The 12,975-nt window shown below is 40.4% G+C and overlaps 1 protein-coding gene across 3 annotated transcripts; it reads left to right on the top strand.

Moving 5' to 3' along the window:
* Nucleotides 1-3,492: 3,492 nt before the first annotated feature.
* On the top strand, nt 3,493-12,975 carry LOC115143107 (uncharacterized). Of its 3 annotated transcripts, none has more exons than XM_065001793.1 (3): nt 3,493-3,618; nt 11,045-11,164; nt 11,306-12,975. In XM_065001793.1, exons 2-3 carry the CDS (start codon nt 11,154-11,156, stop codon nt 12,285-12,287), a joined length of 993 nt encoding a protein of 330 aa, XP_064857865.1. In that variant the 5' UTR covers nt 3,493-3,618; nt 11,045-11,153; the 3' UTR covers nt 12,288-12,975. The 3 variants fall into 3 exon arrangements, with proteins under 3 accessions (XP_064857865.1, XP_064857866.1, XP_029539054.2); XM_065001794.1 differs by having other exon boundaries at nt 3,493-3,646; XM_029683194.2 differs by having other exon boundaries at nt 3,495-3,618; nt 11,045-11,146.

Below are 12,975 nucleotides of genomic sequence, written 5' to 3'. Positions count from 1 at the left end.
TTCTATCTTCTTGCTGATGGCTCTGTCTGGGGGAAACACCCTGCCTAGGTACAGGAGAATGGGGAGAACGATTGCCTTCAAGAGCAGGATCGTACCCGTCATTGTGAGGGATCATGCGCTTCATTCACAGTCTTGGACATGGCGGATGGTCTCCTCTCAGCTGACGGAGCCATCTCCATCCCTCTGGAAGGTGACCCCAAGCAGCTTGATGGTGTCTGTTTTGACAGGGAAAGAGGTGGTGAGAGTCTCATACCAGTAAAATAAAATAAAATGTTATTTGTCACATTCACATGGTTAGCAGATGTTAATGCGAGTGTAGCGAAATGCTTGTGCTTCTAGTTCCGACAATGCAGTAATAGCCAATGAGTAATCTAACCTAACAATTCCAAAACTACTACCTTATACACACAACTGTAAAGGGATAAAGAATTTGTACATAAAGATATATGAATGAGTACAGAATGGCATAGGCAAGATACAGTAGATGGTATCGAGTACAGTATATACAGTGGGGCAAAAAGTATTTAGTCAGCCACCAATTGTGCAAGTTCTCCCACTTAAAAAGATGAGAGAGGCCTGTAATGTTCATCATAGGTACACTTCAACTATGACAGACAAAATGAGAAATAAAAATCCAGAAAATCACATTGTAGGATTTTTTTATGAATTTATTTGCAAATTATGGTGGAAAATAAGTATTTGGTCACCTACAAACATGCAAGATTTCTGGCTCTCAGAGACCTGTAACTTCTTCTTTCAGAGGCTCCTTTGTCCTCCACTCGTTACCTGTATTAATGGCACATGTTTGAACTTGTTATCACTATAAAAGACACCTGTCCACAACCTCAGTCACACTCCAAACTCCACTATGGCCAAGACCAAAGAGCTGTCAAAGGACACCAGAAACAAAATTGTAGACCTGCACCAGGCTGGGAAGACTGAATCTGCAATAGGTAAGCAGCTTGGTTTGAGAGGGGTCTGGTTGAAGTTATTTATTCCAAAGCTGATCTGACCTATTTGGATAACAAGTTACTAGCTAGACATTTTACGATTTTGGGTGTGTTTGTAAATTCAGTGCCAGAGTGCACTCTGAGAGATCGTAAATCCAGAGCGTTGTCAGATTGTCCGTTCGTGAATTCAGAGCATTTCGCCACAATTGACCTCCGGGTCTAGGGCTTCCTTGAGTGGGCGCTTTCTCCTCAGGTTGTCCTTCCTCCCCTCTGCAGATGCAGCACCAGTCCCAGCACCAGACCACCAGACGAGGCGCAGAGGAGAGACCAAAAATCACACCTTCACCCTAGAGCTAGCATGCCACAGGGAAGTACCACTATTGACCTCTGGGCCTAAGGCTCCCTTGTGATTCTGCTTGCTCCTCAGGTTGTCTTTCTTCCCCTCTACAGATCCCAGCCCAACAACAGTTCCCAGTTCCTGTTCTCTCCCAGGCCCACAGTCCCAGCACCAGACCCAGCACCAAACGCTGGTTTTCCAGCCCTGGTCCCAACACAATTTCCAACCCGGCCCCAACACCAACCCAGGTTTTCCCGGTCCCAGCCCCAACACCAGCACCAACCCTGGACAAAACACCGACCAGACACAACTGCCATCTTCATCCAGCAAATGCCAGCTCAGACCGCCCACTTAACACAGCGACATACACTCCACCAACCACTCCACCAGACCAACCATGACTGACTGACCGACTGATTGACGCTGATGATTATTACATTATTTGAACAAATGCATTTGGTTTATTTTATTTATTTTTTTGGTAATTGTTTGTTGATTTTTGATTTGATTAACTTAAGTTGGATTGATAATTTATTGTTTTAATTGTTTATTATTTTTGAAGATAAACTTTAGTTAATTTTAACATTTTAACATGTATTGACTTGGAATAACCAAATAAATATTCCTTAAAATTAAACTATGCCAATACAATACGTATAGCATAAGCCTTCACTTTGGTGGTCTAGTTTTACGCTAACACAGTGGTATTAGAAAACTCCTGGCTTACAGGCCAAAATCAGGGTTGAAAGTCACAATATGATGTTGCAAGCCACAAGTGATGAGTAATTCCTATTGGAATCCAGCAAGAGTGAGGATTTCAAACAGTTTGAATTTTTTGTCACCCGTATCCTGCATTCAGAATGACTGTCAGTGTTAGGAAAGGTGAAAAGAAGACTACCGACACCAGTTAAACTGGAACAAACATTTCAGTAACTGGTGCAATAAATCAAACTAACTGATTGGATTTAGTTTAGAAAAATATGTTATTTATCTTCATCTTGCATAAGATTAATCTATCAATCAATGTACATTCAAAAACATAGATATTAAAAACATTCAAAAATAAATCTACCCGCAGTAGAGTATAATGTGAAATATGACTGATTGGCGTGGTTTTGATGGGACTGTTTTACTTTCCACAGGGTAAAATAATAACTCTGGTTATTAACACCAACACTTTTACACCACTGAGGGTTAGTTTCACTCTTACAGAATGAATGTAACTCTTGAATCGACACTAGACATTTTACACTGAAAAAATCAACACTGGCCAATTTGCTGTGCAGGAAATATTTCTGAATATTTATATAACTCAATAACCAAACCAATTAAACCACATGTTTGTGTTGCTTTTAGTGATGTTTTCTTTTATCATTTCGTGACAGAGAGCTGAGGTCATTCAGAACATCATATGTCATGTGAGGTGTTTATAATGGATGTTATTAAGTATTTATTACCACTAGCCTGGGTTTTTCAATTATCTTTATTCTTCTTTCATATTTGATGTAGTTATGTATAAACATGATGAGGTTATAAACCCGTTAATATATTAGCTTTTTCAATTATATAAAAATATGTCTGCCTATATTATGTCAAAGCAAACATTGCCTGTTGATGTGTTAGAGCTCTTTTCCCCACTCTATTTATACCCCACATAAATGTTGATTGGTTAACACATATTTTGTATCTTTGCTTTTATTAAGATAGGTCAACTGTGAAAAAGTTGTCATCCAATCAGCTAAAAGAGTGCCGGTATGTTACTGATCCATCGCCTGGCAGCATCTTTTCACATTTTCATGATCTAGTTTCACTGAATTTCTTGTGCAGGTCCACATGAGCATGTTGACTCACCCAACATATTGCGACCATAAAAACACAAAGATAGCACCTTATTTTACAATACTGTTTCCACTGTTTTTACCTGTGGATAATTTCTGGTACTACTAAGAATGAATCACAATTGATAAACATCTGCTGCTTATTTCAATAGATCCAATGAAAACAAAATCCATTTTTACTTTGAAATATCTCAGTAAGAACCTGATAATTACTAACTAAGTGCTGTCTACTGAGACAGCTCACCATGATAAACAAGTCAGGACCGCCAAGAAACAGGCGAACAGCTACCACTAGTGGCTGTTCAGGCTACATATTAATCTGATCTTCAGTTCTCAAGAAATGAAACTAGATTTCCTGTAAGTGGGGTGTGGTTATGGGAATTAGGCTCAATAAATACACCTACACACATTGTGGACATTTTATCAAGGAGCTGCCATAAAGTAGTGGGGAGCCATCCACCGATGCCAACCAATCTGAAACTCTATAAACAAAGTAAGTTACTGGGCCCTATCTTCAGCTGGTACGTAAATTTGCAATTTCGTAATGTAAAAACTGCACACTGTAATGATGAGCGGCTTGACTCATAACCCGGTATCCTCGGTTATATCAGTGGGGCGGGCGGGTTTAGGATAACGAAATATTGTATGGATGAAGGGTGGGATGGTTGAATAAAGAAAAAATAATATATTTAAAAAATCCAGAAATGCATCGTTCTTGTGGAATGTAATATCAGTAGGCTACATTGAGTTTTCTTTCATTATTTTATGTGCTGGCATTTGTGCATAAACCTAAGCTTTAACTGTACGTGTGCCAATTAATTTTAGCCTACACGCCAATCGCCAAATGCGAATGGGCACAAAAAGTTAACGTCGATCCACAGAGGCAAAACAGACAATGGTGTAGGTCAAATCAATAAGAGAAAAGCTGCGAAATAGAGAGTTGAAAATAAAGAGAAAATAGGGCCAGAAATGTAATGTTTGGGAAAGATTTGGTGAAGCAGTAAAATCAGCTGATAGAAGTGCCAGCTATGTTATGATTGTGAGGAGCTACACAAATTCGACAGTCATACGATGGGGACTTTAAATAGGCCTATGGCACATCAATGGAACTGCAGCCTACTACGAACAGTCATTCAGATGTAAAACAGCCTTTTGATTGACTAAAATATCACCTATAATATTTTTGGGGAGCTAGCACAGTGAATCTGTGCCGATTTCGGCTGAAAGTCGGGGCACTCGGCTGATGTCATGTGGCCCTGATGTCTGGGCCGCCTTTGGCAGTATTACTTATGGCAAGGATGCGGGGATTAAGATCGGGCCGATTCCAGTGTCAGTTTTCTGGCCCAAATGTATTACTTGAGGCTCGGGCAGATTGGGGCAACTCTCTGGCAGATGATTACACGGGCTGCTTTATATAATGAACATTCCATTATTTATTTATTTTTTCTCTCCATATTTTCCTCATTGTTTGTTTCTGTGATCAAAAAATACAATTAACATTTAAATTAAATTCTTTAAGGGTCATGTGTAGTATTTTAGTATTTTGATACTTTGTGGAAGGCAATTGATAAGCATTAATAACTTTGTGGCTGGAACTTCCCGAGTGGTGCAATGGTCTAAGACACTGCATCGCAGTGCAAACTGCGTTTCTACAGATGCTGGTTCGAGACCCATGTCATTCCGGCCGTGACCAGGAGACCTGTGAGGCGAAGCACAATTTGCCCAGAGTCGTCAGAGTTAGGGGAGGGTTTGGCCGGCCAGGATTGTCCTTGTCCTATCACTCTGTAGTGACTTCTGTGGCGTGCTTAGGCGCATGCGCCCTGACACGGTCACCAGGTGTATGATGTTTCCTTTGACACAATTTTTTTTTTTGTGGATGGGTTTACTTTGTATGTATAAAATGTATAATAGTCATATTTAAAATGACTTAATCGGTTAATTTTGTATACATTTATTTAAATTAGCATCGGGTCGCTTCTGGGGGGATTCTGGTAAGATGCTGGCAAAGTCGGCGGAATTCCGGAAGACGGAAACGGCCCGATGTACTTGGGCCGATTCTGGGCAGTCATTTATTTTGATTCCGGACTGAGTACGACACCTGATTGCAGGCCGATTCAATCAGTTCCGGGCCGCTTCGGGGCCGATTCCTCATTGCTGGCTGGGAATGTACTTTTTCTTTCATGGCTAACTGCCAGGAAGTTTAAAAATACAGGGTGAGTGAGCAGGGAGGTTATATTCATGAGCTCGTCTTGACTGACAGTTCTTTGAAACGCCTATGTCAAGAAACTTGGATGCAGTGAGCAGTGTTGCAGTAAAATCATCTCAAGCAAATGTGGTTATACACAAAACAACTCAAACACTGAAATTGCATCAATGATGTCCTTTTATTTATATAGATCTCCCAGTTGGCATGTCTTTTGTGATGCAGTTCACAACACCAGACACAGATGAAAGGGGAAGTAATATCTTTGCCATAGATGAATAGTGTCAACTTTTAATGATATTTGCTGACCCTACAGTCAAATTCTGGCATCAGTAGAGTAGCTATTTAGCTATATAAACCACGGCCCTCTGCAAACACGCCTTCTCCGATTTTGGTTTACAGTGCAATAATTATTTAAATTAGGTAAGAGAATGCTATGTTACCATTGGTGTATTAAAATGAGCATAATGTCACTATCCCCTTAATAATCATACATTTGACATACATTTATGATCAAACTTTATTAACGTAGAAGCAACAGTCATTTTTCATACTTTGGTCATCGTACTTTGACCTGGTTTCATCTAAAATATTACGGAAGTCCAGAGAGGACATAGTAATAAAAATAATATTCCCTCGTTATCTCAAGATCACAACGTATTTATCTCATCATCACGACGTAACAAAAGTTGTTTTGTCGAGATCACGAGATAAACTCTATAAATAGGAGTGGACATACTGATGATAGATTGACAGTATGGCTGAGGCAACAGCGCATATGTTTTTATTGATCGCTTCGCTAAGGGATGGTACATTTCAAGTCATAACATCATGTTTTCATTTGTGTTTGGAGCTCATTATCAGTTTATAAGTTAGAATGTTAGCAAGCTAAATGTCCCTTACCTTGAGCTAAGAGCTCTTGGAGCATTTTAGCCTCGTGGGGCATTTTAGCCCTGAACAATGCCTGACAGTTATTATTTAGGCCTAAATTATTTAGGCTTGCCGTCACAAATTATGGGGTATTGTGTGTAGATCAGTGACACAAAATCCAAATGTAATACATTTTAAATTCAACACAACAAAATGTGGAAAAAGCAAAGGGGTGTGATTGAATACTTTCTGAAGGAACTGTAATGACAGAGGAGAAGCTGCATGTAGGCCATATCTAATTATAGACAAGTTGACTAACAAATAGTCTACCAAAATGCCGGAAATTCTAAGCAGAAACATAAAAAATATATTTTTTAAATCCTGCCCCCCCTGGAAAAACATCACTCTGCCATCTCTTACTGTAGCATACAGTGCAATTTCTATATTAGCGGGTTAGGGTCAGGTGCAGGTCTCATATTTTCACTTTATCACATATAGCCACATATTGTGAAGCGTGATTCATCACTTCAGAGAACGCGTTTCCACTGCTCCAGAGTCCAATGCCAGCGAGTGTTATACCACTCCAGCCGACGCTTGGCATTGTGCATGGTGATCTTAGGTTTGTGTGTGCGGCTGTGCTCGGCCATGGAAACCCATTTCATGAAGCCGTTATTGTACTGACGTTGCTTCCAGAGGCAGTTTGGAACTCGATAGTTTCGTGACGTGACTTTCATTAATCTGATGACTGTTATTTATTGAATCAACTAACTATGTTTAATTGTTGCTTTATTCAATTGATCAAGTAATAATTAACTCATTAGGATTTGGGGCACCGCGGAATAAGTTGTTTAAAGAGTTACCATCTCCCAAACTCTAAAGGTCTTTACCTACCACATGAATAAAACAGACAACGTATTAATCATTACCTCTTATCATATCATCATTCTGAACGCCTGGGACTTAACACCTCCCTCTGCAACTGGATCCTGGACTTCCTGACGGGCCGCCCCCAGGTGGTAAGGGTAGTTAACAACACACCCGCCACGCTGATTCTCAACACAGGGGCCCCTCAGGGGTGCGTGCTCAGTTCCCTCCTGTACTCCCTGTTCACTCATGACTGCATGGACAGGCACAACTACAACACCATTATTACATTTGCCGATGAGACAACACCCCGATAACAATGAGACAGCCTATAGGAAGGAGGTCAGAGACCTGGCCGTGTGGTGCCAGGACAACGATCTCTCCCTCAACGTGATCAAGACAAAGGAGATGATTGTGGACTACAGGAAAAAGAGAACCGAGCACACCCCCATTCTCATCGACGGGGCTGCAGAGGAGCAGGTTTAGAGCTTCAAGTTCCTTGGTGTCCACATCACCAACAAACTAACATGGTCCAAGCACACCAAGACAGTCGTGAAGCGGGCACGTCAAAACCTATTCCCCATCAGGAGCCTGAAAAAAATTGGCAAGGGTCCTCAGATCTTTAAAAGGTTCTACAGCTGCACCATCGAGAGCATCCTGACTGGTTGCATCACTTCCTACTATGGTAACTGCTCAGCCTCCGACCACAAGGCACTACAGAGGGTAATGCAAACGACCCAGTACATCACTGGGGCCAAGCTTCCTGCCATCCAGGCCCTCTATACCAGGCGGTGTCAGAGGAAGGTCCTAAAAATTGTCAAAGACTCCAGCCACCCTAGTCATAGACTTTTCTCTCTGCTACCGTACGGCAAGCGGTACCGGAGCGCCAAGTCTAGGTCCAAGAGGCTTCTAAACAGCTTCTACCCCCAAGCCATAAGACTCCTGAACATCTAGTCAAATGGCTACCCACACTATTTACATTGCCCCCCTCCCCTCTCCACACCACTGCCACTCTCTGTTGTCATCTATACATATTCACTTTAATAACTCTACCAACATGTACATACTACCTCAACTCACCGGTGCCCCCGCACATTGACTCTGTACCGGCACCACTGTGTATATATTGTTATTTTTTATTGCTGCTCTTTAATTACTTTTATCTCTTATTCTTATCTGTATTTTATTTAAACTGCACTGTTGGTTAGGGGCTCATAAGTAAGCCTTTCACTGTGAGGTCTACCTGTTGTATTCGGCACGTGACTAATAAAATGTGATTTGATTTGATTTGTATACTCCTTGCATCTGCAAAAACCCCAGCCTTACTCCTGATCCAGTACTACACAAATTGGTTTAATTATTTATTTACTAGTTAACTAAAAAATAACACAGAATAAACATACACACTTAATACGTGAGAAAAAGGTCCCTAGCGGACTAACAACAACATGACTGCTTGTTTACCAAAACAGGAAGGAGTAGAGAGAGAGACAGAGGCACACACGTTAATACATGTAGGAACTACTCTCACCGTAATAATTTACTTTGCACATGAACCACCACCCGTTTGGAGTAAGAAATCATGAATGTATTTACGTGTGAATGCCTTAGTTCGTCTTCTATCTCTGTCGAAACCAAGCATGCTTGTTTGAAAGGGGTTTGGTTGGGTCTCCTGTGGGTGTACGTCTATGATTGTCCACAAGAGGTCACAATGTCCTTCTTTTTAGTTGTCTGGTCTCCAGTGGGGTCTTTCCTCAGAACTTCTTCTTAGCCATACCCGTGATGGTCTGAGAGGGGATTTTCTCCTTTCTCCACCTTGTGTGGATAATCAGAGTTTGAACCACATATGCACAACTTGACAGATAAAGGGGATATACTTTTCAAGTTACATTATTTCTGTTATACCATTTTAATGACATCACAAAATAGACATTAGTTTTCCATAGACCATCTCTCATCATTCCCCACATTCTTATGTTAGAAATACTGTTACGGTATTCACTTTTTGGATATTAGAGTTTTGGGCGGCAAAAGTTTCTGGGGACGAAGGACATTCCTTTAGCCAATACTGGATGGTAAAGATAGAGTCTCCTTCTCCTTAAATTTAAGACCGGACGTGAGCTGTCTCTTCTGTGGATGAGAGAGGGTCTGGTTATTGTCAACCATTGCCAAGCTGATCTAAACCATTGGATCCTCACAAGACAGTCATGAGAGTAGTGAGTGTTGCAACTGAGGGACAGACGATTTTTACTTCAGCAATCACCAGTCCCGTTTTGTGAGCTTGTGCGGCCTACCACTTCCCGGCAGAGCCGTTGTTGCTCCTAGACATTTCCACTTCACAATAAGAGCACTTACAGTTGACAGCGGCGCTCTCGAAGAGCAGAAATTTTACGAACTGACTTGTTGGAAAAGTGGCATCCTATGACGGTGCCACGTTGAACGTCACGGAGCGCTTCAGTAAGGCCATTCTACTGCCAATGTTTTTCTATCAAGAATGCATGGCTGTGTGCTCGTTTTATACACCTGTCAGCAGCGTGTGTGGCTGAAATAGCCGAATCTACTCATTTAAAAGGGTGTCGACATACTTTTGTATGTATAGTGTACATCATCAATGACGTCCGAAACTGAGATCCCACGCATTACGTCGCGGTTCTGGGGCTTTTTTTCAATTCCAAGCTGCTTTCATACACCAAGCTCTACTGGGCACCGTACTTACAAATATAGTTTGGATTTTATACATGTATTGTAGTTTTTAGGTATTTTAGCAGGTAGAGTATGGAACTATGGAACAATCAGGGATGTGAGGGTATGAGGTTGAATCCTTTTAAAAGCATGCTATTATGAAAATATATTTTATGTGAAACCACACTTTCTGCGCTATTGTTCAAATCAGTTGTTTTATTTAGTATAGTATATGTGTCTATCTTAAGCATCCTAAATAATGCCAGAGATTCCATTTTGAAAAATAGTCAACTTGAAGGCAAAAAAGGGAAGCATGATGTAAGATGCAAATGACTCCAACAACTTACCGCTACGAAATAGAGTTTTGATGAAAACAATGGAGGAAAAAAAGTATATCTGATAATTCCACTAAAACGTATTGTGAACAGATAATGAAGCCCTGTGTTATGAACCGTTTTTCAGCACAATTTGGGTGAACGCTCCAAAGCATTCAGAAAGCCTCGGTTTCCCATCACTAATGATCACCATCCACATGAGCGTGCCACCCGCCTTCAGGCCATGAATGAGGCATGCAATGACATCAACCCAGACCAGTGTCAGGCTTGCAACGCTAAACGTTTTTTCCCCAGGTGCATGAACAATGAAGGCATGCTTGATGCAAACTAGTACCTGCTATCTAGTTTCTTTCATTAATTTATTTTGTTTCATTTAATTTGTTACATTTGATTACTGTACACCTATGTTGTACTTGTAATTATATCAGAAAAATGTAATACATTTGTTGCATCAATGATTGTGGAAGATGTCATCAATGATCACACCTTTGATCACACATGGGATAGAAATGATGGACATTTTCATGGGTAGTACAAGTGTATAGCCTAATGTGAAAACAGTGTAATGTACTGTAATTTACTGTACTGTAGCATATCACTTTCAGCACTTCAAAGGGCAATTTAGAAACAAGTATCTTGCATTGTTTGCTATTGGATTAGCTGGTTGTTGAAACAACTAAATTGAGAAGATATCATTATGTTGTATTTTGGTGATTAAACCAATTTTTTCATATTTCACAGCAAAGTCATATTTTCGATCAATGGTTGTGTGGCCAAACAAAATGAATGCGCACGGAAAGGTTTTGAATGTGTTACCAGTTTTGTATTTATAGTTTTGGAGATTCACCACATTGTGAAAATAGAACCAAAGCGATTGAATAGAAAATACAAAAATTACTGTGCTGTTTGGATACATACTGTTGTTCAGATACTTTTATTGAATGTCTGATTTAACTACTTTACAGGTAATTCACTCATTGTGGAGTGAGAAGAGCTATCTACATCTACCAGGCAGCAAGTCTTCCATCGCCTCCACCAAGCAGCTATCTTCAAACTTGAAAAGAAAGGTAGATCATGGTATCATGGTAGCAATGAAAATCTAATTCAAGAGTGAGTGTGTGTGTGCATGCATGAGTGCGCATGTGTGTGTGAGAGAGGCCATATTTGTAGCCTCAGAGAAGAGAGTACAGAATGTAATGTTTATAAATGTGTTATTTCTTTCTTAGGGAAATGAAGCGTACTAATCCAAGACGTAAAGAAGAGATTTATTTCAGTGGAGAGCATAAGAATATCACCACACTGAAAAATGAGGCGATCCTTAATACAAATGGGTACATTCATAATCCCATTCCACTATACCCAGAAGAACCTGAGTTTCACATATCCAAAGTGGCCCATGTCACCCAAACATCTAAAATCGAGGACATCTTGGATTTAAATGGATTTAGGGGCGGGGATAGGAGTCTCCTGTGGTGGAGCCTAGCCATCAAGCATGATGATATCAGAGCTGCAGAAGACCGTTACCTGGAGAATATCTTCCCAGACAGAACACCAGGGCAGAGAGAGGCACAGCGAGAGATAGGTTCCTTCCTGAATCAGTTCACCACCTCACCTGCCTTTAAGCAGGCATCGCGTTATGGGAACTTCAGGTTCACTCTCAGTCTGTCTGATCTCCTGAAGATGTACAGCGAGCAGATATGTGGTGGAGAAAAGCCTGTCCTGAAAGTGTATGAAACCACTGTCTACAAACAGGAGATAATGTACTCTGTGCTTGTTCACTCTCCAAGTGTGGATGAGTTTGAGGAGTACCCATTTCTTGGTGATGGCAGTGATGATGCTGTCTGTGGTTACAGGGAAAACAATGTAGAGGGGGAAGGAAGAGGACACATTGTCTGGCGAGCACAAGCCATGTCAGCAACACAAAAAGTTGGGTTAACCATAAACAAGATGGACAAAATAGTAGAAACAGATGGTAAAGTTTACAATCAATGGTACATGTGGGACCATGTGACCCTGGCGCTCCACCTGCCAGAAGGCCTGCTCCTAAATGTTGATAGAGAGAATCTGATCGAAAACCTCACTGCTTGTGAGGCTGATGACCCGTTTCTTGGGGATGATCGCATGTCCCTCTTAGATGCTGAGACAAAAGTTCAGAACTTAAACAACTCTGAAACTGATGAACAAAATCAGTCAGGCAGGTTACATTAAATGTTTAAGGATAATCAATTAACAAACCATAAAAACATTATGGTATACCATTAACCATTTTCCCTTTTTTCATTTTTTTGCACTCAAATGAACTGTTTAGGGGGGAAATATTTGTCTCATTCAATATTTGTCCCACAATTTAAAACGCTTATGCCATATTTGTAAAAGCACCAGATGTCAGGGCTTTATATCACCCTATGTCGTGTGACGATTTAAATAATTTAAGCATCTATGCAGTTCTTATGAAGAAATGCTGAATGCCTTATAAAGCTTTTTTAACTTGTTATTTTTGTGGGACCAAAATGATGTTGTGTTATGTATTTTTAGGTTACTGTGTCATATTGTGGTCATTTATGGTCACTAATAGATTTAGTGTGATGGGACTGCAGTGGCAGTATTTACCACTCATTCCCACTTTCCTCTATACCTTTCTGCATGATGTATGTATATTACTGCTTTTTGTTGACACTCTTTGAGTCTCTGTATTGCTACATAACGATGAGTATCATGTAATGTTTTCTCCAATCTAATTGAACACAAAAAGGATGTTTTAAATGAGAAGGTAGGGCTTATCAAATGAAATGCAAGATTTGAACTGTTCTATTAACTGTTGTTTGTGTGCAAAGTTACACATCAAATCCACACTGTTTGCCTTCTTTGGGAATAAATTATGTAAATGTCATCACAA

This window comes from Oncorhynchus nerka, linkage group LG15 (assembly GCF_034236695.1).
Source record: "Oncorhynchus nerka isolate Pitt River linkage group LG15, Oner_Uvic_2.0, whole genome shotgun sequence".
In the NCBI taxonomy this organism is placed as follows: domain Eukaryota; kingdom Metazoa; phylum Chordata; class Actinopteri; order Salmoniformes; family Salmonidae; genus Oncorhynchus; species Oncorhynchus nerka.
The sequence above is the reverse complement of the archived record's forward strand: the minus strand, read 5'-3'. Positions and strand labels throughout refer to the sequence as shown.